Source organism: Lingula anatina, chromosome 2 (genome assembly GCF_051362555.1).
Source record: "Lingula anatina isolate TDL-2025a chromosome 2, LinAna3.0, whole genome shotgun sequence".
Classification (NCBI taxonomy): domain Eukaryota; kingdom Metazoa; phylum Brachiopoda; class Lingulata; order Lingulida; family Lingulidae; genus Lingula; species Lingula anatina.
Window position 1 is genome coordinate 41,465,457 of NC_141768.1, and position 25,053 is coordinate 41,490,509.

The 25,053-nt window shown below is 38.5% G+C and overlaps 5 protein-coding genes across 5 annotated transcripts; 2 read left to right on the forward strand and 3 right to left on the reverse strand.

The window, feature by feature from the left end:
- Positions 1-519: 519 nt before the first annotated feature.
- LOC106166485 (uncharacterized) lies at positions 520-3,614 on the reverse strand. Its single transcript, XM_087005769.1, has 8 exons — positions 3,287-3,614; positions 2,940-3,072; positions 2,595-2,716; positions 2,196-2,293; positions 1,871-1,965; positions 1,395-1,534; positions 1,142-1,228; positions 520-1,031 (listed from the first exon to the last, which is right to left on the reverse strand). The coding sequence occupies exons 1-8, from the start codon at positions 3,501-3,503 to the stop codon at positions 961-963; spliced, it is 963 nt and encodes a 320-aa protein (XP_086861895.1). The 5' UTR covers positions 3,504-3,614; the 3' UTR covers positions 520-960.
- A 900-nt stretch (positions 3,615-4,514) lies between these two features.
- LOC106182098 (uncharacterized) lies at positions 4,515-8,009 on the reverse strand. The gene is made up of 8 exons (XM_013566743.2): positions 7,616-8,009; positions 7,271-7,403; positions 6,893-7,014; positions 6,486-6,583; positions 5,931-6,025; positions 5,411-5,550; positions 5,157-5,243; positions 4,515-5,031 (listed from the first exon to the last, which is right to left on the reverse strand). The coding sequence occupies exons 1-8, from the start codon at positions 7,830-7,832 to the stop codon at positions 4,961-4,963; spliced, it is 963 nt and encodes a 320-aa protein (XP_013422197.2). The 5' UTR covers positions 7,833-8,009; the 3' UTR covers positions 4,515-4,960.
- Positions 8,010-10,429: 2,420 nt separating this feature from the next.
- On the reverse strand, positions 10,430-14,199 carry LOC106156067 (uncharacterized). The gene is made up of 8 exons (XM_013531170.2): positions 13,864-14,199; positions 13,351-13,483; positions 13,006-13,127; positions 12,588-12,685; positions 12,291-12,385; positions 11,795-11,934; positions 11,533-11,619; positions 10,430-11,423 (listed from the first exon to the last, which is right to left on the reverse strand). Exons 1-8 carry the CDS (start codon positions 14,078-14,080, stop codon positions 11,353-11,355), a joined length of 963 nt encoding a protein of 320 aa, XP_013386624.2. The 5' UTR covers positions 14,081-14,199; the 3' UTR covers positions 10,430-11,352.
- Positions 14,200-15,938: 1,739 nt separating this feature from the next.
- On the forward strand, positions 15,939-20,224 carry LOC106156140 (uncharacterized). The gene is made up of 3 exons (XM_087006362.1): positions 15,939-16,168; positions 18,605-18,686; positions 19,933-20,224. The coding sequence occupies exons 1-3, from the start codon at positions 15,979-15,981 to the stop codon at positions 20,027-20,029; spliced, it is 369 nt and encodes a 122-aa protein (XP_086862488.1). The 5' UTR covers positions 15,939-15,978; the 3' UTR covers positions 20,030-20,224.
- Positions 20,225-23,031: 2,807 nt separating this feature from the next.
- LOC106156076 (sarcoplasmic calcium-binding protein) lies at positions 23,032-23,526 on the forward strand. Its single transcript, XM_013531197.2, has one exon. The coding sequence runs from the start codon at positions 23,032-23,034 to the stop codon at positions 23,524-23,526; it is 495 nt and encodes a 164-aa protein (XP_013386651.2).
- Positions 23,527-25,053: the final 1,527 nt, after the last annotated feature.

Here is a 25,053-nt window from a genome sequence, read left to right on the forward strand (position 1 = left end):
CGAACCGAGCATCATTGGAGCGTGGATTCCCATTAACACATATAAACCACTTCTACTATTTTTTTATACGACTCAAATAAATTCGACATGCAAAGGGATAAACTGAATAGATCACTCGATCAGCCGTAAAAGAGCTTTAAACTGCTCCTTTCTTTAATTTTTTTTTGTCAAAAATTTAACCTACTTTCGTGACCTACTTTTCTCCCCCATTGACATTACATGACATTACATTTCAGGTAAAATTATACAATGCCTTTTGGTAATTCTCTTAGTTATACTACTTGAAACTATATGCTGGCATTTGGTTGGCTTTTGTGGCAAAAATTGACTTTATATGCATCTTTAATAATCGATGTCTATCCACAGCATCTTCCTCAGGAAATGAGGCTATCCAGGCGAATAACCTCTATCCATGAGATACCAAGCAAATCCAGTCCTTACAGGCGGATACAAGGGTAATAGACCAAAAACTGTAAACAAATTGGCTAGGCGTTTATTTGTAAAATAACCATGGATATGCTTCTTTTACGTGGCATGATTTAACAATCCACCAAACAGAAGTTCTGTGTAACAAATATTTATATAGTTGTTAATGGGTTAAATAATATTCAAAGAGGGAAAACTAAACAACTTTAACCAAATGTCTGAGATGGCTAATCTCTGCACTGTGAGCCTCATCAAAAAAGTCCACAATAATAACCGCGGCCCTGGTTGAGGGTAGGTTAACAGCCTGATGCAGATTTGCTCTGAATATAACATTAATCAATTGTAACATCTATCCAAAGTGCAAAATCATCCAAAACAATAATGAACTTGCAGTGTATGTTCTTGTTAGAACACAATCGAAAGTCCAATGGTAGTGTACTTTGGGGATCGTTTTCGCTTCAAAAATTCCCCATAGTTTATTCTATTTTTGCATTTTTTGAAGGAGAGGGACTTGTCTAGGAGTAGCAACATAGTTTAACGTCCATATGTTTTAACGAAGTCGTCAATTTTCTTCAAAGTAGCATCAAATGCTTCTTTGCAGACATCTGAAAAAAAAAATTAAATGAAGTTTGATATAGCAGTTATACAAAATATTTAATGTACGAGAGAGAGAGAGAGAGAGATGAAAAGAGAAGGTAGCGAGGGTTTCACTCACGTGGGAATATAATATATCCATGTACCACTCCTTCTAGCATCAGTATCTCCGTATGTACACCCGCTGCCTTCAGTTTTTCTGCGTATGCTAAAAAATAGAATTTTCATTTTATTAAAATATATTTAATTTCTTGTGATAATACAGTTCTTTTTGCTTTGTCAAATATTGTTATGCTAAAAGATCACTGTGTTAGATGAGTTAACCCAGAAAGATGAAAACTGTGATAGGTTAAACTGATCTCCTTTTCAGATACCTTTTCCTTCGTCCACCAAGACGTCGTGACTGGCGGCAATGTACAGAGCAGGAGGTAGATTCTGGAACTCAGACCTCAATAACGGGGAGGCCCTGGGGTCAGTCCGTTCAGCATCAGACGTAAAAAACTTTGAGGCAAACCTGGAATAGTTTTGTAAGTTTTCGCTCTCTGGCTAAATAGCCTTGTACAAGATAATTTTTTCCGAAAAATGAAAACTAACAAATGAAATAAATATAAATACATAATGATTGAAAAATGACTGACTTTAATATCATATACATAACGGGTTCAAAAACTGGTGTAATTTACATTGACTTAACAAATCCGTCATGGTTCTTGGGCGGGGTGGGGGGGGGGGGTGGGGGGGTGGCGTTTATATTTTAACACCCCACCTGATTAGCCATGTTCCTTCATTATTAGACCTACATGATGAAATAGAATGTATCGAAAAATTCAGTGTGCAACTGAATACGTACCACTCCATTTGTTTAGCTGACATGAAGTATCCCTCACTGTAACGTTTGTATGAGTCTGTTTGCATCCGCCAATCAGTGACCGGGACGATCAAAATCTGAAAATAAACCAGTAGAAATATTGAAACATAAAGTTGGTGCATGGACAAAATTATTTCCAAGGTTGGTGCAATATGAAGACTACGAGAACATAGACACTGGCAAACAGAATACCGGTAGTGGCGGACTCTGATGTTTGAGAAAAGGGAAGAACTTGGATCAGATTGTCAACGCTGTTTAAGGCTATCTAAATAAATAATTGTTAAGGAGGAGGTCAAACTGATCTCACCTGTAGTGCCACCCCCGGCACCTCATGAGCCATGGTCGCCGCTAGATGTCCTCCGGCACTGTCACCTATGACGCCAACTTTACTGGTTCCACTGCCGCCTACAGAAAAATACATTAAAGGATAAAATGGATTTTTGTGAAATTTTCTCTACATTTAGAGATGGATGACATGTTAAAAGAAAATCTGTAAATCGTATTGTCAGTGATTACACTGATGTTGTAAAGAATCCCAAAATAGTCCAGAGGGACCTCTTTTTTATACTAATTGAATCATTTAAAATTACGAAATTGCCTACTTATTGTTTCCGAAGATTCAAATCATTTTAAAACAATACAAACTCAGCACTTGGAATTGAATGCACTGAAAGCTTTTTGAAAACATTACGAATTGCTCTCTCACCGAGCTTTTCCTTGTTGGCCATAACCCACTTGACCGCTGTCACAGAGTCATCAATTCCTGCAGGAAACTTGTGCTCAGGAGCCAGGCGGTAGTTCACGTTGACAATTATGCACCCCGTTGTGCTGGAATTAATAAAAAGCTTAGAAGAGAACAGAATCTATGGCGGAAATGGCTTTGGCTTGAAAATTATAACTACTAGTAGATCAAAATTATGATCGTCAACGTTATTTGACAAACCAAAACTGTTTACACTACAATTTTATTGATAAATGATTAAACATAAGAGATATACCAATTTGTCAGCTGAATCTCTTTATAGTTCTTTATTACAAGAATCATACTCACTCGGCTAATGTCTTCACCACGGTATCGTGGCTTCTTAGGTCGCCAACCACAAATCCCCCTCCATGGAAATATACCAGTATGGTGGGACTTGGGGGACACGGTTTTGGTCTATATACCCACACAGTGATTCCATCTGATGAAGAAAATAAACTTTCGTTGCCTCATTTCAATTCCAATATGTGCATTCCAAGCGACGAATATTTTTTATTAAGTCCGTTCTTTTTGTATATTTTACATTTGTACCTTAAATATACGTGCTAGTATTAACCGATTTATTTAAAGGGTGGTCTGTCAAAGGAATTATTGAAAGCACTACTCGGTCTATTTGAAGCAAACTACTCGCGTACCTTGGCAATGAGGAGAAGGAACCGTGCTTATCTGCTTTTCTCCTTTAAACTGGTAGTTTGCCTCCTTGTTGGAATCCTCGCACATGGCATCCACGATCGCTCGTGACTCTTCGATGGTTTCACCTTCTTCATATCCCTTCCGCCCTTTTTCTGCGGCCGCTCGAAGCAGGGCCTGAGTCTCAGGGTGAAGTTGGTCGATGTCTGCGGGAAGCGGCATGGCGACCAATTGACTGTGTCTGCAACGCGTCCGTTAATGTCAATGATACCACGACCCAAAAAGTCTGCAGTGCTATCCACGACGATATTTACACTGTTGCAGATAAGTAAGGGTCATAAAGTCTGTGGCTATTATTAACGAATGATCACTTTACAAGTGTAAATTGTAACAAATAGTGCTTTTTACCCCCCCAAACTATGTTAAACATGATTAATGATACAGAAAATACAAAATAGCGGTGAAAATATACATATCATCTGGTGAGTGATTTGGTGCAGAAAACAAATAATCTTGAAGATTGAGTAACAATCTTCTCAGCCCAAGTATTAACCCTACTGAGCATGAATTGGAGTGTGCAATGCAGAGGAGAAGCAATCCCCAAACAATCTGGACCAACTCCGCCAAGCTGTTTAGAACAATGGGGCAATTTTACACATAACAGAATTCTTGCCCTTGTTGACGGCACGTCGTGCCGCCTACAGGATATAATACTATTAGGTTCGTTGCATTAAAAGAGGACATGCTGACCCTCATTGGTGGTGTCTTTTATGGACGTTTTATTTTACCTCTGTGGAAATCACTGCCGGACATCAGATGTCGAAGTTAGGGAAGGGGGCATGCTCTAAAATTGAATAAATGGGACAATATGGATATTTTCACCGGTATTGTGTATTTTCTGTACAGTCTTGCAGGATATAATATCTATACTTAAAACTCTTCAAAAACACTTCTGCGTCAGACAGTATATATTTTGCAGCGAGTCATTATTAAAACAGTTTGAAACACGACTTGCTTTTGTTTTACAAAGTTTATCAGTTTCAAATCTATGTTTCTTTATTTGCAACCGACCCCAAATCAATCTGAAACTGTAAAATGAAAATACTCACATATTCGATATCTATCTGGAGCATCTTGTTAAACAAACGCGGTGAATAAGCTCTATACATGAGAGGTACTAAGCAGATCCAGTACTTACACGCGGGGACTAAGGTAACAGGTCAAAAACCGTAAAAAAATTGCCAGGCTTTTATTTGTAAAATAACATGACCATGGATATTATTTTTGGCACACGCTTCTTATACGTGGAATAATTTAACAATCCAGTAAATGAAATACTGTAGCTGTTATCGGAAAGGAATGGGTAAATTAATATACAAAGAGGGGAAAACTAAACCTAACTTATACAAATGTCTGAGAAACAAGACACTATGGTTAATAGCCTGATGCACATTTTCTCTGAATATTTCATTTATAAATTGCAACACGTCTCCAAAGTGCAAAATCATCCAAAACAATAATGAACTTGCAGTGTATGTTGTTGTTAGAACCTGATTGAAAGTCCAATGGCACGTGTACTTTGGGGATCATCTTCGCTTTAAAAATTCCCCATATTTTATTCTAATTATGCATTTTTTGAAGGAGAGGGTTTTGTCTAGGAGTAGCAACATACATGTAGTTTAACGTCCATATGTTTTAACGAAGTCGTCAATTTTCTTCAAAGTAGCATCAAATGCTTCTTTGCAGACATCTGAAATAAATGAAATGAAGTTTGATATAGCAGCTACACAAAATATTGAATGTACGAGAGAGAGAGAGAGAGAGAGAGAGAGAGAGAGAGAGATGAAAAGAGAAGGTAGCGAGGGTTTCACTCACGTGGGAATATAATATATCCATGTACCACTCCTTCTAGCATTAGTGTCTCCGTATGTACACCCGCTGCCTTCAGTTTTTCTGCGTATGCTGAAAGAATAGAATTTTGAATTTTTAAAATTATATACAATTTCTTGTGATTATACAACTATATTTGATTCGAAAAATATGGTTATGTTAAAAGATCACTGTATTAGATGAATTAACACAGACAGGTGAAAATTGTGATAGGTTTAACTTTTCTCTTTTTCATATACCTTTCCCTTCGTCCACCAAGACGTCGTGACTGGCGGCAATGTACAGAGCAGGGGGTAGATTCTGGAACTCAGACCTCAATAACGGGGAGGCCCTGGGGTCAGTCCGTTCAGCATCAGACGTAAAAAACTTTGAGGCAAACCTGAAGTAGAAGTAGTTTTGTGTAACTTAGTTTCTTCAGACTGGCTAAATAGCTTAGTACAAGATAACTTTTTCGAAAAGTGAAACAAATAAAATTAAATGAAAAAAGTGCACAAAAGAATGGGAAATGACTGATTTTAGTTTTACATACATAACGGGTAATTTACAGTTACGGGTAATTTACATTAACGTACATATTCGTTATGGTTCTTGCAACATGTATACACAATGGCGGATTCAGGGTGCGGGGAGGGGAGGGGGCATTTTACCCGGTATATTGTACCACCTGGCCTCTTTAGCAAAATTCATGGTCCGCCGTTGGAAGACCTACATGATGAAACATAATGTATCGAACAATTTAGTGGACAATTGAATACGTACCACTCCATTTGTTTAGCCGACATGAAGTATCCCTCACTGTAACGCTTGTATGAGTCTGTTTGCATCCGCCAATCAGTGACCGGGACGATCAAAATCTGAAAATAAATCAGTAGAAATATTGAAACATTAAGCTGGTGCATGGAAAAAATTATGTCCAAGGTTAGTGCAATGTGAAGTTTACGAGAACATAGACACTGGCAAACAGAATACTGGTAGTGGCGGACTCTGTTGTTTGAGAAAATGGAAGAACTTGGATCAGATTGGCAACGCTGTTTAAGGGTGCTTTCCCAGAGATTTAGATCGATCTAAAGATTAAGTTTTAGATCGACCTAACTCCCTGGGGGGCTCACGCTAAATTGCAGTCAGCCAAGCGGGCACCATAGTTAATTACCCCCTTACAGCTTTTAGTAGGCGGGACAGACGCTTAAGCCGGCCAAGCTGACAGTAATCTAGTGAGACTCCCCACAGGGATAGATCGATCTAAAAATCTATGGAAATGGGGTGTTTGGCTATCTAAATAAATAATTGTAAAGGAGGAGGTCAAACTGATCTCACCTGTAGTGCCACCCCCGGAACCTCATGAGCCATGGTCGCCGCTAGATGTCCTCCGGCACTGTCGCCTATGACGCCAACTTTACTGGTTCCACTGCCGCCTACAGAAAAATAGGCCTACATTAAAGGATAAAATAGATTTTTGTGAAATTTTCTCTACATTTAGAGATGGATGCTGTTATATTAAAAGAAAATCTGAAAATCGTATTGTCAGTGATTACGTTGATATTGTAAAGAATCCCAAAATAGTCCAGAGGGACCTGTTTTTTATACCAATTGAATTATTTAAAATTACAAAATTGCTTTATTTATTGTTTCCGAAGATTCAAATCATTTTAAAACAATACAAACTCAGCACGTGGAATTGAATGCACTGAGTTTTTTGAAAACATAACGCATTGCTCTCTCACCGAGCTTCTCCTTGTTGGCCATAACCCACTTGACCGCTGTTACAGAGTCATCAATTCCTGCAGGAAACTTGTGCTCAGGAGCCAGACGGTAGTTCACGTTGACAACTATGCACCCCGTTGTGCTGGAATTAATTAAAAAAAGCTAAGAAGAGAACAGCTTAGAGAACATCTTAGAGAAAAGCTTAGAAGAGAAGCGGAAATGGCTTTGGCCTGAGAATTATAACTACTAGTAGTTCAAAATTATGATCGTCAACGTTATTTGACAAACCAAAAGTGTTTACACTACAATTTTATTGATAAATGGTTATATACATAAGAGATATACCAATTTGTCAGTTGGATCGCTTCATACACCTTTATTACAAGAATCATACTCACTCGGCTAAAGTCTTCACCGCGGTGTCGTGGCTTCTTAGGCCGCAAACAACAAATCCCCCTCCATGGAAATATACCAGTATGGTGGGACTTGGGGGACACGGTTTTGGTCTAAATACCCACACAGTGATTCCATCTGATGAAGAAAAATAAGCTTTTGTTGCCGCATTTCAATTCAAATATGTGCATTCCTAGCGACGAATATTTTTTATTAAGTCCGTTCTTTTTGTACTTACATTTGTACCTTAAATATACGTGCTAGTATTAACCGATTTATTTAAAGGGTGGTCTGTCAAATGAATTATTGAAAGCACTTCTCGGTCTATTTGAAGCAAACTACTCGCGTACCTTGGCAATGAGGAGAGGGAACCGTGCATATCTGCTTCTCTCCTTTAAACTGGTAGTTTGCCTCCTTGTTGGAATCCTCGCACATGGCATCCACGATCGCTCGTGACTCTTCAATGGTTTCACCTTCTTCATATCCCTTCCCCCCTTTTTCTGCGGCCGCTCGAAGCAGGGCCTGAGTCTCAGGGTGAAGTTGGTCGATGTCTGCGGGGAGCGGCATGGCGAACGATTGACTGCGTCTGCAACGCGTCCGTTAATATCAATGATAACCACGACCTTGGGCCCAAAAGGTCTCCTATCCAGGACGATATTTACACTAAAGATAAGTAAAGTCTGTGCGTCTTATTTACGAATGATCGCAAGTGTAAATTGTTATATACAGTGCTTTGTATCCCAGAAACTATATATAACATGATTAACGATACAGAAAATACATATAACGGTGAAAATATCCGTATCGTCTGGTGAGTGATTTGTTGCAGAAAACAAATGTTCTTGAGGATTGCGTAACCATCTTCTCAGCCCAGTTATTAACCCTTCTGAGCACCTTTACCATGAATTGGAGTGTGCAGTGCAGAGGAGAAGCAATCCCCAAATAATCTGGACCAATCTCTTTATATCCCGGTCACACCTACACGACGCTGGGTCGGCGCACAGCCGACGCGCTAAACAAATTTGGCAATTTTGGCAATTTTGGCCAGTGCGCTGTTATGCGTCTGCATTCGTCAAACGACAGTTATGCATTCGTTTTCATTCGCTCTTGTGCGTCTGAGTTTTTGTGCATGCACAAAAATGTGCGTTCAGCTCGACGCATGAACTTACACGTCAAAAGGTCGCTCGGCATTGGCAGAGTCCGCTGGACCAGCGTTAATCAGACGTTGCTGTTCGTTAGTGTTCGTTTCAAATTCGTTGGCTTCGGCGTAGCGGACACACAGCATGCTTCCAACGCATGTGTAGCGAACATGCAGCGGCTATAAACGGGTGCTAAACGAATCTCTAACGAATCAGAACGAACGTTGAACGACTCTATAGCGCAGCCAACGTTATTGTAGCGCGCCTCTGTCGTGTTCCTAGCGTGTCCCGTGCATGCGTGTCCCGAGCCTAGCGTGTATTCATGGTGTATACATAAATGGGTCCTCTGTATCCGCATCACTTTCCCACTTTTTTGAATAACCGCTGCATAATATGGGAGATCTTGACAGGCTGCGATCAGAATACGAAACTTCAGTTCTCATAAGGTCATGGAACTTGCACTCCACCAAGTCTGTGACATCAGGAGCATTCTGGCGAACCGTTTCCAGGTTCCACTTAGGACAATGCAGCAGAAGCCCAATACCATTAAAAATATTGTAATAGCATGCATCATCTTCCACAACCTTAGGAGGATCCGGCATCCACGAACCAGTAGCTTGACGTTGCCGAGAACCTGGGACAAGAGTTTGCCCATGGTGAGTGGAGAAATGGCCGATATCTAGAGGACACCTGCATCGTCACTGGCAGCAACACGTCCAGAAGGAGGAAAAAAACAGAAATCATCTGAAGCCGGATCTGTTCCATGGCAAGACCACCTCTTTCTTCCCTTTGAAATGATCATATAAACATAGACTAAATAAGACATTAAATTATACACAGTGGTGCTAAATACCGGTACATTATGTACATGTGATGTTACTGAAATTTAAGTCAGAATCAGGGTAAAATTTGTTCCTTTAGATGGTCTTATTTTCAGGATTTTTATAGCTCGATTTTTTACAAAAATTATCTAAAAATAATGGTCGGTTAGAATTGGAACAACAATTACATTGACAGTGTATATCATGTTAATGCTTCTCTTTATTATTTTGCTGTTTAATATCACCTTCCCAATGAAAAAAACGATAAAATGTGTATCCAAGAAAACTAATTTCACTGGTTGCTTTTACATAATCTGCAGTTTTTATATAGAGAACGAGTCACGTGATACATGCTAACTGAGGAACGCTATCTGTTCGCTCAATGCGTGCTGAATGCGCGGGTCATTCGTTCCCTGCGCGAAAAAACCCGTTGTGCATACGTTGTTTTTTTTACACGTGCGTTCTATATTCGTTCTTTATGCGCCCTTTATACGCAAAATACGCCAACAAAACGCTATGTTTTCGCTATTAACTCGCACTTTTCTGGCAAATTATGTCAAAAGTTGGACGAACAACAGCGCATTCGGCTTATTTTCACGCACAATGCATGCGTACCTCGTGCGTTCTGTAGGTGTGACCGGGCCTTTAGGAAGAATGGGACAATTTTACACAAAACAGAATTCTTGCTCTTGTTGAAGGCATGTTACGACTTCTACAGGATAAAATACTATTAGGTACGTGTGGCCTTAGGCTGTATTCCCAGAGCTTTTAGATCGGTCTATCCCCGCGGGGAGTCTCACTAGATTACTGTCAAATAATCCGGCTTAAATGTCCGTCCCGCCTACTACAAGCTGTAAGGGGGTAATTAACTTTCTTGTCTGCCCGGCTGACAGCTATTTAGCGTGAACCCCCAGGGAGTTAGGTCGATCTAAAGTAGATCGATCTAATCTCTGGAAATGGGGTCTTAAACGAGCACATGCTGACGCTAATACGTGGCGTCTTTTTTTTTTTTTTTAAACTTTATGGAGGTGTTATTTTACCTCTGTGGAAATCACTGTCGAACATCAGATGTCGAACTTAGGGGATTGGGCATGCTCTAAATTTGAATAAATGGAATAATACGGATATCTTCACCGGTCCTGTGTATTTTCTGTACCGTGAATCTTGAAAGATATGATATCTGGAATAAAAACACTTCAAAACATTTCTGCGTCAGTCGATATATATTTCATGGCGAATCATTACTAAAACAGTTTTAAACGGTTTGCTTACTTTTGATTTACAAAGATTGTCAGTTTCAAATCTATGTTCCTTTATTTGCAACCGACCCTAAAATCATTCTGAAACTGTGAAATGAAAATTCCCCAATATTACATACACTGGGACGATACAATATATAGATATTCCAACTTTGATTATCTTGCTGTTGCACTCTATCACGCAGTTACCTATCTTACCAGTGTCATGGACGAAATGACGCAAATTCAGATATAAAACAGTGGCGTCATTATCCTCAATTAACAGCTGTTGTTGAAAATGTTAACCTCAAATATTCGATATCTATCTGGAGCATCTTACTAAACAAATCAGGCCATTCAGGTGAATAACCTCTATCCATGAGATGTACTAAGCAAATCCAGTACTCTGACACGAAGCCTTGGGTAACAGGACAAAAAAAAAATAAAAAAATAGTCAGCCATTTATTTGTAAAATAACATGACCATGGATATTATTTTTGGAACACACTTCTTATACGTGGAATGATTTTACAATCTACTCGACGAAGGTTGTAACAAACATGTATATAGCTGTTAACGGAAAGGAATAGGTTGATTAATATTCAAAAAGGGAAAACTAAACAACCTGCACCAAATGTCTGAGAAACAAGACACTATGGTTAACAGACTGATGCACATTTGCTCTGAATATATCATTTATAAATTGTAACACGTCTCCAAAGTGCAAAAATCATCAAAGACAGTAATGAACTAACTATCAGTGTAGGTTGTTAGAAGACAATCGAAGTCCAATGGCACGTGCACTTAGGAGGTCATCTTTGCTTTAATAATGCCCATTTTTAATTCTCTATTTGCAAGAGGAGGATTTGTCTAGGAGTAGCAACATAGTTTAACGTCCATAAGTTTTAACAAAGTTGTCAATTTTCTTCAAAGTAGCATCGTTTGCTTCTTTGCAGACATCTGGAAAAAATGAAACGAAGTTTGATATATCAGGCACACAAAATATTGAATATACTAGAGAGAGAGAGAGAGAGAGAGAGAGAGGGGAAGGAGCGAAGGTTTCACTCACGTGGGAATAAAATATATCCATGCACCACTCCCTCTAGTATTAAAGTTTCCGTATGTACACCAGCTGCCTTCAGTTTTTCTGCGTATGCTGAAAAAACAGAATTTTGAATATTTCTTGAATCTATCTAATTCCTTGTGATGATATACAGCTCTTTTTGCTAAATTTGACAAATGTGATTATGCTTAAAAGATCACTGTATTAAATGTGTTAACACAGACAGATGAAAATTATGATAGGTTTAACTTTTTTCGTTTTCATATACCTTTTCCTTCGTCCACTAACACGTCGTGACTGGCGGCAATGTACAGAGCAGGAGGTAGATTCTGGAACTCAGACCTCAATAACGGGGAGGCCCTGGGGTCAGTCCGTTCAGCATCAGACGTAAAAAACTTCGAACCAAACCTGAAGTAGAAGTAGTTTTGTAAGTTTCTCTAGACTGGCTAAATAGACTTGTACTGTGCAAGATAATTTTTTTCGAAAAATGAAAACAATTAAATAAAAATAAATAAACGCATACAAGAATGAAAATGACTAACTTTAATATACCATACATAAAGGGGAATTTATATTTACGGGTAAGTTACATTAATTTAACACATCGTTATGGTTCTGGTAACTTGCGGGTTCAGGGCGCGAGGAGGGGGGCGTTTTATATTGTACCACCCCACCTCTGTAGCAAATTCAAGATCCGCTATTGTTAGACATCCATGATTTAAGATAATGCATCGAACTATTCAGTGGGCAACTGAAATAAGTACCAATCCATTTCTTTAGCTGACATGAAGTATCCCTCACTGTAACGCTTGTATGAGTCTGTCTTCATCCGCCAATCAGTAACCGGGGCGATCAAAATCTGAACGTAAATTAATTGAAATATTGAAATATCCCTTAAGTTGATGCAAGGTGAAGACAGCGAGAACACGGACGCTGGCAAACAGAATACCGGTAGTGGCTGGCTCTTGTTTGAAAAAAGGGAAAAAAGTGTGATCAAATAAACAACGCTGTTAATCTCAATATCTAAAATTTTGTTAAGGAGGAGGTCAAACTGATCTCACCTGTAGTGCCACCCCCGGCACCTCATGAGCTATAGTCGCCGCTAGATGTCCTCCGGCACTGTCGCCTATGACGCCAACTTTACTGGTTACACTGCCGCCTACAGAAAATAACATTAAAGGATAAAATGGATTTTTGAGAATTTTCCCCTACATTAGAGATAGATGCTGTTATATTGAGAGAAAATTCTGCAAATCGAATTGCCAGTGATTACACTGATATTGTTGAAAAATATATTTCAGAGCTTAAAATTCCTATTCCCAAAATAGTCAAGAGGAACCTATTATACCTACCGAATTATTTAAAATTGCTAAATAGCTCCATTAATTGTTTTTAAAACAATTTTTCACAATACAAATTCGGCACTTGGAATTGAATGCACTGATAGCTTTTTGAAAACTTAACGCATTGCTCTCTCACCAAGCTTTTCCTTGTTGGCCATAACCCACTTGACCGCTGTTACAGAATCATCAATTCCTGCAGGAAACTTGTGCTCAGGAGCCAGACGGTAGTTCACGTTGACAACTATGCACCCCGTTGTGCTGGGATTAATAAAAAGCTTAGAAGAAAACAGAATCTATGGCGGGAATGGCCTTGGCTTGACAAATATTACCATTAGTAGATAAAAATTATGATCGTCAACACTTGTCGACAAATCAAACATGTTGACACTACAATTTTACTGATAAATGGTTTTATATAAGAGATATACCAATTTGTCAGTTGGATCGCTTTATTGTCCTCTATTACAAGAATCATACTCACTCGGTCAAAGTTTTCACCACGGTATCGTGGCTTCTTAAGCCCCCCAACACAAATCCCCCTCCGTGGAAATATAGCAGTATGGTGGGACTTGGGGGACACGGTTTCGGTTTAAATACCCACACAGTGATTCCATCTGATGAAGAAAAAACTTTTGTTACCTCATTTCAATTCAAATTTGTGCATTTCTATTGACGAATGGTTTTTTCACTCGTCCTTTTCGTAGGCCTAGGCCCTACTACCCTGAGTGTCATGGCACAGTAAAGCTAGAATGTTTTAACGATTAAAACTATTCATGTCGCTTTCCTTTTTTGGTATTGCTGATATGGGTTATATATGAAATCAAGATCAAGCTGGCAATACCGAAATCTAGAACCTAGGGTATTTCGTACTTGCATTTGTAGGGTAGGCCTACCATTAATTTTTTGACTACTATTTACCGACTTTTTTAAATGGGCTGTCAAAGGGATGACTTAAAGCATCTCTCAGTCTAACCGAAGCGAACTACTCGTGTACCTTGGCAATAAGGAGAAGGAACCGTGCATATCTGCTTCTCTCCTTTAAACTGGTAGTTTGCCCCCTGGTTGGCATCCTCGAACATGGCATCCGCGATCGCTCGTGACTCTTCCATGGTTTCACCTTCTTCACAGCCCTTTCCCCCTTTTTCTGCGGCTGCTCTTAGCAGGGCTTGAGTCTCAGGGTGAAGTTGGTCGATGTCTGCGGGGAGCGGCATGGCGAACGGGGTCTGTAACGCGTCCCTTAATATCAATGAATATCATGACCTTGGACCCAAAAAGTCTGCTATTCACGACGATATTTACATTGTCACTGGCCTCATTCACAACAGCACAGGATTCAAACTACTGCGCATGCGTGAAAAGCGGGCTGTTTGAAATAAACACACATGAAATGTTGAAATTGACAAAGCCTGCCGGTGTTTACCCTCTGGTTGATTTTATATAATTTGCTTTCTAGTGTCGTTTTGAGAAATACGAGCACATGTTGATGCTCATTGTGTGTAAATTTGGTGGTGTCTTTTTAATTTTATGGGCATTTCATTTTGCCTCTGTGGAAATCACTGACGAACATCAGCTTCCCGAGTTTGGTGGAGGGGGGGGGGGGGGGGGGGGGGGGCATGCTCTTAGTTTGAATTAATTGGATAATGAGGATATCTGCACCGATATTTTTTATTTTCTGTACCGTAAGTCTTGCAAGATATGATATTTGGAATAAAAACACTTCATAATGGTTTACAGATGGATGTGATCGTTTGTGAAAAAAAAAAATTGGATTTAGGGTGGGACAAATTTTTTCACCAAGTCTGTACACAAAAAGATAAATTCTACCTTGACTTTCGTAGGAGGAAAAGGGTAATACATAATTTTCCTTACACGCCTCGCATTTTGGCGAAAAAACATTTTCTCTGTTTAATATTTATTTGTTATATGGTGGTATAAACGGGAGTGACCCAACCCAAGTTTTAGGAATCATCTTGGAGGAAAGACTAACTTGCACCATAATTAGATGGTTGAGAAAAGGCTAAGATGAAAATACTGTAAAGTTGGGGAGCATTATTGTAAAATCAGACAGTTGGGATTCGGTGTTCATTGCTGTGTATCCTTGATAGCAATATCCAAACTATTCAAGTGGTGACAACCGAACAAACTGTCCTTTTTTGGCCTTTTATAAAACACATGTTTCGAGTCGTCCGACAGATCAGAATTGTTTCTCCTTATTGGCATAAGCTATTTGATATTTGCGCATGTTGTTGTACTTCATAGTAATACGATATACATGTACAGAAGGGGATTTCAATAATACAAAAACAACAGTAAATAGATATATAGATAAAAATGATTTAAAAGAAAATTAACGAGAAATGTTTTACCAATCCATGTGGGACTCGATATTTTTGCGAGCAGTTTTCCCGGAACAGGCATATCATTGTCCATGACCATACGAAAAGTTCATGGTCTAAAATAATCTTATTTATTACTATTTGGGCCAAATTGAATACGCTGGAAATTATGAAATACCAGTTTAATGTGCTAATCTGCTAAGGAAATGATGTTTTAATAGATGACTTGATATGATTTTGGAATAAGGACAGGATATGTTGTCAAATATCAGATAACCCAACCGTAGTTCACGCATAGCTTATCCTGGCGGTTGTTATAAGGGTTTCGCCCTATCTTTTTTCTCTTTACAAAATAAATGTTGTATGTTACAAATTAATATAAGAGGGGACTCATCATGATTTTTTAACTTTTAAAAATGTGCATAGATAAGTGTAAATGTGTAAAATGTTGCCTGATATTTGATTAGGCTATTAGATTTATACATTTGAGAGTAGATCAGGGCGTTTCTTTTCACTTCTGATCTTCCAAGCAGGCAATAAATTAACACAGCATGGCTCCCTTGTCGCTGCTTCAGTATATTACAGAGTGAAAAAAGTGGTATTTGAAACATGTGATCCCAACGTGTTGCGACTGAGTTCCGGGCTGCAAATTAACCTGATAAAATTCAAACACACACATAATGAGCAGGAAATTGGGTTCAATTCAAACCTGTCAATATTCAATAAAGGACGCGCTTGTAAACAATGGCACATAAATTGCTTGTGCACGGTGAATGCGATCGAAGAAATCTCTCGAAGAACAGGCACTAATAACGACAGCTATGAATTGTATGTGCATACTAGCCCTTATTCTGTGTTTGGTTATCACGTCGCAGGTGTATGGAGGGTCACTTGACAGGCGCGTGGCTTGCACCACGTGTCCACCTGTTTATTCTGTTCTTGGAGTCACATTGGGGAATACCGGTGAGTAGAAATTAAATATCAATTCAATTCAATTCAATTTATTTCTGTACTGGTACATAGATTGTCATGACCTTGTACAATATGATATACTAATGACGATACAATACAGTTAGTGCATTACCATCTTTATATAATGGACATACGTATCAGTAAAATTACTCATAAAATATTCTATCTAAGCAATGCGATAAACCTTGGTGTGATTTTAAATTTACCATAAACATACTATAAACATGTTACACAAAAAGAATATGTTTAAACTTAAAACCAAGGTTACATAGCTGTTTAAAGCCAGTTTGATGACATGGATAATTACGACTAATGACAATTACATAAGACAGATAGGTAAATAACTTACACAGATATAAATATTGTGCCATGTTCAGTCCCACTGCCGAGTCACTTCTCACAACAGTGGGACCATACACTGACATTTTAAGGGATATGCTAAGAGTTACCAAGCAGAGCAACTACTTCACTTCTTTTCTTGAATGATTTGATTATAAAGTTGGAGAGGGACACTAGAGTATCTTTTTTGGCACTGTTAAATACATGGCATAAATGACTGTCTGGTGACCTGGGATCAGCTTTTAGGATTGAGGTTTTACTTAAAAAGGTGACTCGGTCTGTTTTGTACATTGGGCATTGGAATATAAAATGGTATTCATCTTCAATTACCCCTTGGGTGCACAGGCGACAGATTCTGTCGCACCTTTCAGTTTTTGGCCTGGTGTGCCGCCCAGTTTCGATGTGGAGTTTATGGTCACTAAGACGTAGTTTAGCAAGGGTTGACAAGGTGTCATAATTTGTTATTTTATCAACATAAGTTGCCCTTCCACACTTTTGGTTAAGTATACGGAAGAGAGACAATTTACTGTTGGCTTGAAGTTTGCCATTGCACATTTGGGTAAAGTGGTCAGTTTGTCTTTGTTTGAAAATTGTGGTGAAGTTTTTTGGAGGTGACTGGCTAAGCCACACATCTCCAAGGCCAAATGTGAAAAGGATTTGTCGGATACCCTCAGACCATGACATACAAGCTGGCCTGAGTGTGTGGACTGCGGGTGGGACATAAGGTGTCAGCAACTTGTAACTATTTATCTCTTGTATGTATGCTTGTTTCATTAGTGTAGCATCAGACATTTGAATAATTTTACTCCATAGTTGGACAGATGCAAACTGTATTTTGGTATAGAGGGGAAGGCGGCCAAGTTCAGTGTATACACCATAGTTTGATACGTTTTGATGGAGGCCAAGGATTTGTTTGCAAAATTTTAAGTGCAACTTTTCTGTAGGGCAGTTATCCGTTGACACAGAGTAGCCCCATATCTCTGAGCAATATGTAAGGATTGGGGAAATGAGGGTATCAAATAATTTCTCTTTTAAGGATATGTTAACATTACTCTGAAGTGGAAGAGACTTGGACAGACTGAAGAATGCCTTTGTAGCACGTTGTAGGAGATTACTTTGGGTTTCTGTAAAGCTTCCTGATCGATTTAGAAGGAGACCTAGATACATGTATTTGTTGACCTCTTGGATTGGTTTTCCATAAAGAAAAAATTTTTCACTGTGAGCTTTTGATTTTGAGTTGAAAATAACTATTTTAGTTTTGGTGACATTTACAGTCAGTCTCCACTTGTTACAGAAATTTTCTACAATTTCCAAACTTTGCCTTAGCCCTTTGGGGTCTTGGACATAAGGATGAGGTCATCAGCATAGAGAAAACCTTGTATTGGTATTCCATTTATATCTGGACTTGCAGCACTTTCGCCATCAATTGATCTAAGAAGGTCATCAATAAAAATATTAAAAAGAAATGGGCTCAATGTGTCACCTTGTTTTACGCCTAGTGTTGTATTAAAGGCCGGGGATATACCACTACTTGTCTTAACACATGCTTGGGAGTTTTCATACATGCTTTTAATGTTTTTGTACATAAGTCCTCTTATTCCTAAAGTACTTAGCTTGAACAGTAGTCCATTCCTCCAAACACTATCGAATGCTTTCGAAAAGTCGATGAAACATGTGTATAATTTTTTCTTTCCTTTCATAAATTTTGTAATAATGGACTTAAGTATAAAGATATTATCTGAAGTACCATGACCATGTTTAAACCCGGTTTGATGAGGTAGGGGTACCCCTTGTTGTGATGTGTGTGCTTGAATTCTGTTTAACAAGACCGAGTTGTACAGCTTTCCGAGGCAGCTTGTAATAGATATTCCCCTGTAGTTGTTAATATCCAACGTCAAGTACCACATTATCTCTTTTAGGTCACGCAGTCGTAACAAAACAACCTTAAGGCATTTGTTTCACTTTGCAGCCCGACAGTATGCAGTATATATATATATATATATATATATATATATATATATATATATATATATATATATGATACAAAGAGAAAAATTTGCATTCAAAACCGTTATTTCTGTTCTACAGCGACCACAATGAGACCCCAGTGTTTCAACATTGCATCCCCATGTACAGAAAGCCCTTGCCAGGCGGACAATGCCCAGTGCATGTAAGTAACAGCAAAGATCACACGACCTCAGATGTGCGTCCATCATACAAATGCATAATTATATTTCTTATCTTTGCACGGATGATAATAATGAAAAAAGAAAAAAGATAATATAAGTAATGTTTAACTCCATAATCATGATCAGTCATTGATTATTAACAATGGACGTGAAATCGTAATGAACACCGAATCCCTACTGTTAGTTTTACAATAATGCCACCAACTTTATTTTCAACTAGCATTTATGTATCTTGGTAGATTTTAGTCAACTTGATTTTTTGGGTTAATAGTCGCACAATTTGACGGAAATTATCATTTTATTCATCACAGGAAGTATGTTAATTAAGGAAACGCTCATTTTCAATTTATAGGTCTATTTAACATTTTAAAAGATATTAAAAGTAAGCTAGCAGAAGAATTGTTATTCCTGGTGGAACTTTACAAACATTAGGCTAGCAACTTAAATTAAAAATAAAAATTACTAGATTTATCTGTTCTCACACAAAAAACGTAAACGGACTCAAGTTTAAACCTTCGTTACTGTTGCTCGCAGCGCCATCTCACATTCTCCATCTTATCTAGTTTATATGTACCAAAGTAGAAAATCTGCAACTTTTCAGGAAGCGGGTATGATTTCTAACATCTCAGAAAATATCTAAAATATTTATTTTAGATAACTCAATAGATAGCTTGAGGCAACTTTCCCAGTGTCACAAGGATTTTAGATATTGAAAAATATTCGTTCCGTCTTTTTTCTGTAATATTTTAGCCATTAACAAATTCTTCAATTCAGTTACATCCATTACAATGTAAGCATGACGATATTATGACAGGGTACAGTCAAATGTTTTACACGAAACACATCAAAACTGCTTTCTCATAGAAAGCAATTTGCAAAACCTTCGTTATTAGGCATTATGAAAAAATGTAATTGAGATTGAGGACAAAATGTGCAGTTTAAATAAACGTGCATCTGGAGCAGTCTTATTCTGTTAGTATTATTAATGTGCGAATATTATGCAAAAGGGTTGTTGTCATTAAAACTTTACTTACTAAAATAGGCTAAAACATTCGTTCCTGAATTTGAAAATACCCCATACTAGCAAGGCATGAATAAAAAAAAATCCAATGATTTAAACAAACAGATTTATCACTTTCTGTCACCAGAGATTTAGAAAAAACGTAGAACTCGCGAATATATCTTTTACTTCATTTTCACTTATTATATCATCGCTTTATTTTCCAGCACCGGTTGTATGTGTACAGCTATCTGTGTATATAGTACACAGCTTCTGCCCTGGAACTCTGCTCCAGATGGGCTTCTGTGTCGGTATCCATACTGAAAAGTTATGGAAGGAACGAGTGTATGCCATTACCGCCAAGATACACCATGCACTGTATTAAGACATATCCGGTTTGATTCATTGGCTGTTTGCAAACTACTTCATGTATTTAAGCGCCTGCTGATGCCTTACGAAAATTCTTTCACATGAATAGTATTAGTTTGAATCAGATTAAACTTCCTCTGAGTTGACTAAGACCTTGTGGTATCTCTTGGTTTTAGAGGGGTTTTGGTGAGATATTTTAATAAACTTAATAACTTTGAAGTTCTCCACTGTGTAAAATTAACAGGCACTGAGCTATATAAAAGCACGGGATTTTTTTCCTTGATAGCGTTATACGAGAAATACACTGAAGTTGCAAATCAACTTGACACTTAAATAATATACGTACATGTATAACATAAACGCGGGTAGAATACCTAATGATTTACGTTGTTCCTTGCATTTAGTACATTTAGTAGTAACTTACGTTATGATCTGTATGAAGCCCTCAACGAAGTGATTAAAATTCCAGTCAAGTGTATGCGTGCCTTAACAGCGGGCTGTCACCGCGTACAGTCTCGTTATATATGTGTAGATGGTCACGCCAAGTGGGACTGTTTGAGATTATGTGGAACATAATCTGTAGTGTGCCTATGCAGTGTGCATAAGAAAATAAAATGCGTGCCTGAGAAGCTGCTCATCTGAAGCATCGTCAAAGAGGCTTGCGTGTAAGTTTAATGATAAAAAATGCAAGAAAACTGCAATGCCAAAGAATATGAAAAATAGTTGTTTAATGCATTAATTTTTTCTCGCGTCTTTAATTTAGACTGCGCAAACATTTCAGTCTTACTAATGGGTCTGGGCATAAACAGCACTTTTAATGTCCTCATGAATGACGCGCTAGATGAAAATCTAAATTAGCAGTAGTGCTGTTCTGCACTGCTTAGGGTATAAACTTTGAATACAGGCGTAATCTCCTAAATTCGCCTACAAGATATGTGTATGCATCCATCAATTCGTTGCAGTCTCTTTGACTTTTGCATCTAAAGACAAAAACGGCTGTCTTCCAACTGCAAACGTTGAGCTCACAGACGATAATATTTATGTAAGAGTCCCCAATGTAAAGGTTGCGGATTACTTTCCATTCAAGTAACAGGGCAGAGTTATGATCTAAACAATTTGCCTTATCAAACATTATCCCATGTTCAGTGACTTTGATATTTTTCTTCACGCCAGCACTGAATGGAGAGAAATATTTCCGCCATGCGTTAAATTGCTCGCCATTGCCAACATCATATACTAATATTTTTTGTCCGAGATACGAAACTTTTTTCTCAATAAGCACATACTCCTGCTCATTGCGTTTCTTCTTTGTGAGTAATGGCGGCTGCAAAGTCACAGAAATACTTGATCCACGGCGACAAAGGTCTTCGCTCTCCCCTCCGGATCTACCACAGCCGCTGTTGACATCGGCTGCAACTTTTCTATACGCGTCAACCAGATCCAAACAGTCTTGCTGGTTTTTCCCCTTGAACACCAAAATGCGGCTCTTGTAGTGCGTCTTTCTCGTGACACAGACGAGGACATGTTGATAGAGATCGCCGATGTAAAATGCACGGACATCGTCAAGCTGCAATACAACATGCAAAAATTGGTTGAAAAGACCAACCGAGCTGCCAAAGCTTATTCCGTTTTCTGTGACCTTCAGTTTACCCGGAGTTCCCGTAAAGGCTGGGGAAATGTGCCTCCTCCATTGCTGAAGCCGCAAGTGACCATCGTATTCAGTATAGTACTGTCCAAGAAATGAAACTTTCTTCTTCGTTAATGGACATTGCGTCCGTTTCTGTTTTTCCAAAAGCGAGGTCTTTTCAGTCTCATGATGTCTTTTTAGAAAGGGCATATTTTCCCCTGTCTCTTTCCCTTAAACCCCTTTTTCGCATATACGCTAAAAAAGGACTGAGTCTTTAAAGAGACACGAGAATGAATATTTATCTGTTAAGCTACCCTCGACGAAGTTGTAAATAGCAATTTAGATTTGTGAATGAGCATTTAGCTATGGATACTCCACTAACATGTAGTGGAGAAATGTCATTATGTACATTTATTTTGTGTTTGTGTAGCTCTTTATCACGCATGTTTTCTACTCTTTATAACAAGGCGTGATGGGACAACGGTTAATGGATATTACAGATATCATCTAAGAATCAACTAGAGTCATTGTCATTGTCATTGTCACCGGAGTACTTTTAATCAAAATTAAATTAATTATCTGAAACCTTGATCAAAATGTCTAATGCAAAATTTTTCAACACAAACAAAGCATTCTCAGGTCTGATAAGTACTTAGTACAAATTAGTTGTCACTTAGAACTTGGAGAAAAAAAAACGCTTTATTCGTCCAAGTGAACATGTACAGTGGAACTTTTTGGGTGTTTGTCACAATTTATATATTTTAATTAATTTCAGCATTGTAAGACATGGTAGTCCTTCATGTACACGTAGCTACCGGTAGATTCAACTCGAGCGTAGGCTTCTAGCAGCCTTCCTTTCCAGGTTAAAAAATAAACACGTGAATTTGGTTTGTGGTATATGATTGTACTCACAGTAAACAATTTCTCTATTATTCAAAAAAAGATGGAATAAAATTTTGAAAGAATTTGTTCCTATTAGGGGAAGTCAATTTTACCATGCTGTATGGCGTAAACGCTAAATGACGTTTTAAATGTAGATGGATGCATTCTGAAAATCTTATACAACCAGCTGAACAATAAATGTAAAATACTCTATAAAGAAAGCCATGATGTCTGACCTATCAGTTACAATAAAAAGCTAATTTTAAGGTATTTATAGTGTCTGACACACAAAAGCTGTATCTGCGTGACCTAGTTTTGTAACAAGGCGCAGACGTTTGATGCTTGAGCACCGTTTATACTGGTACTGACGAAATTTGCTGCGGCCGACTTCCTCGTGCTAATATTTACTATGTCGGTGGCTCCTCTTCCAGAATTTTGGGTACGCAAAATGCGATCTTTTTATGCATTATTTGATAAAGACGGCGATGGCATGGTGTATAGAACGGAGTTCGTAGGCGGCACTGTGAAAACAATGAAGCAACATCTCAAAGCGGAGAAAGTAGAACTACTCGAAAGTCTGTTGTCGAAGGCGTGGGAATTGTTCTGGGGAGGGGAGAGCACCTGCAGCCTCGATACTATGATCCATCACTACGGGCGCTGTTTCACAGAGCCCCACTTTCACGAGCTTCTCCGAGAGGTGGGCTCCCTATTCTTTGAAGCCGTAGACGCAGATAACGATGGCCTCGTCACCATTGAGGAGTTCGCCACCTATCTGGGGTGTTATGGTGTCCACCCCCTGTCTGTTCCTCCGTCCTTTCAGGCACTGGACACCGATCATGATGGTCTGATAACCAGAGAGGAGTTTGTGGATGCTGCATGTGAATTCTTTACAAAAACATGCGATACGCCTGCGAAATTATTCTTTGGACCTTTCTTAGGATAGAAATAGCTTAGGATAGCGTACTTGGCATCTTGGAAATACTATTTTCGATTGATAGAACTCGTTGATATTATATCACAAACACAGCATTATCCTGGATATGCGACCACTTCTGGCCAGCATGTCAGGCATTATTAACGTCCTTTAAAAAACATCAAAGTGGCAACGCGGGAAAAGTATTTTTCCCCTAAATTATCCATACATGTAGAAAAAAAAAATGACGCGGTTGTGCATTGTTATGAGAGCTATCCGGTCTCTAGACCTGCTAGCGTTTAACGTTTACATTTGGGTGAGGGGCATTCTACACAGCCTATCTTCACATTTTGCGATCTCGTGAGAGATACAGTTACTAGCAGTGGTCGATGTTAATATACCTGCCAGAAATTTATCCATCACTGACCATCAGGTCATAAACAGTATATGACGGGCCTTTAGACATCAATGTCAGCATTATTTTTTCATTATACCTTAATTTTTTTTTGACAGTGTATGCAAATGGAAACAAAAATAAGAATTAAATGAGGAAAATTTGCAGGAAGATGTCTTGCCTCTCACTGAAGATTGGTGACATTCTGGTTATCAGTCATGGTTGGTAAAGATGAGATGGGGCTTAACCTAGTGAATCCATCTTAGGGAACATTCACAACAGATGATTCTCGGATATACTGATCCACAGATCAAATATAACGGTCCCTACATGGAAGCACAGCCGAGTAATCTGCTGGTGATCTCCCAGCCTCCACACGCGCCGTCCCTGTAGGGGTCTAGTAATTAAACCTCAGAATCGTGATTTAATCCGTTTAATGGCGCGTGCGGCGGCGGAGATACCATTAACAGTTAGTCGCCTCTGCTTTCATGTTGGGACCGCCATTTTGATCCGCGGATCAGTAGATCCGTGGATCATCTGTTGTGAATGCCCTCTAAAATGTATAAAATGACCATTCCACTTTTTTACATCCTGGATATCTAAAAAAATTATTCATATTTTTACCATATTTTCTTTCAAACGTTTTTGGGGATCCTACTTTTATAATGAAAACGGAAAAAAAGAATGAGATGAAAACCGGGACGAAATAGGCAGAGCGCATATAAAATCCCTTCTAAGGTTGATAGTTTTAAACAATGCAAGAATAATGTCTGCTTTAATAGTGTCCAACCCTGGTTGACGGGGTTCAAACGATGATACTTCGTGCAACATGATGACATAGGAGGAACAGAGGTGAAGGACAAGTATTTAATTGTTTCTTCAAGAATATTTATCATCACAGGAAGGGAAAACCATTTTCCTTTTTTATATCGTGAGCATTACCCATTCTGCCCTTTGAAATGTGAAAGCAACTTAGTAGTAAACATTGTACTCAAGGGCATATTTTTCTTTTATTACTTATTCATGTTCTTGTTCGAAACGTGTTAAAATACATGTATAAGTAAAAGTGTAACTGTGAAATGTGCTAAAATGGCTATCCTGCACTTCAGTCTACTTTGTACCAGTAGTGAATATGGCCGCGAATAAGCATCATGAAAAAAAGT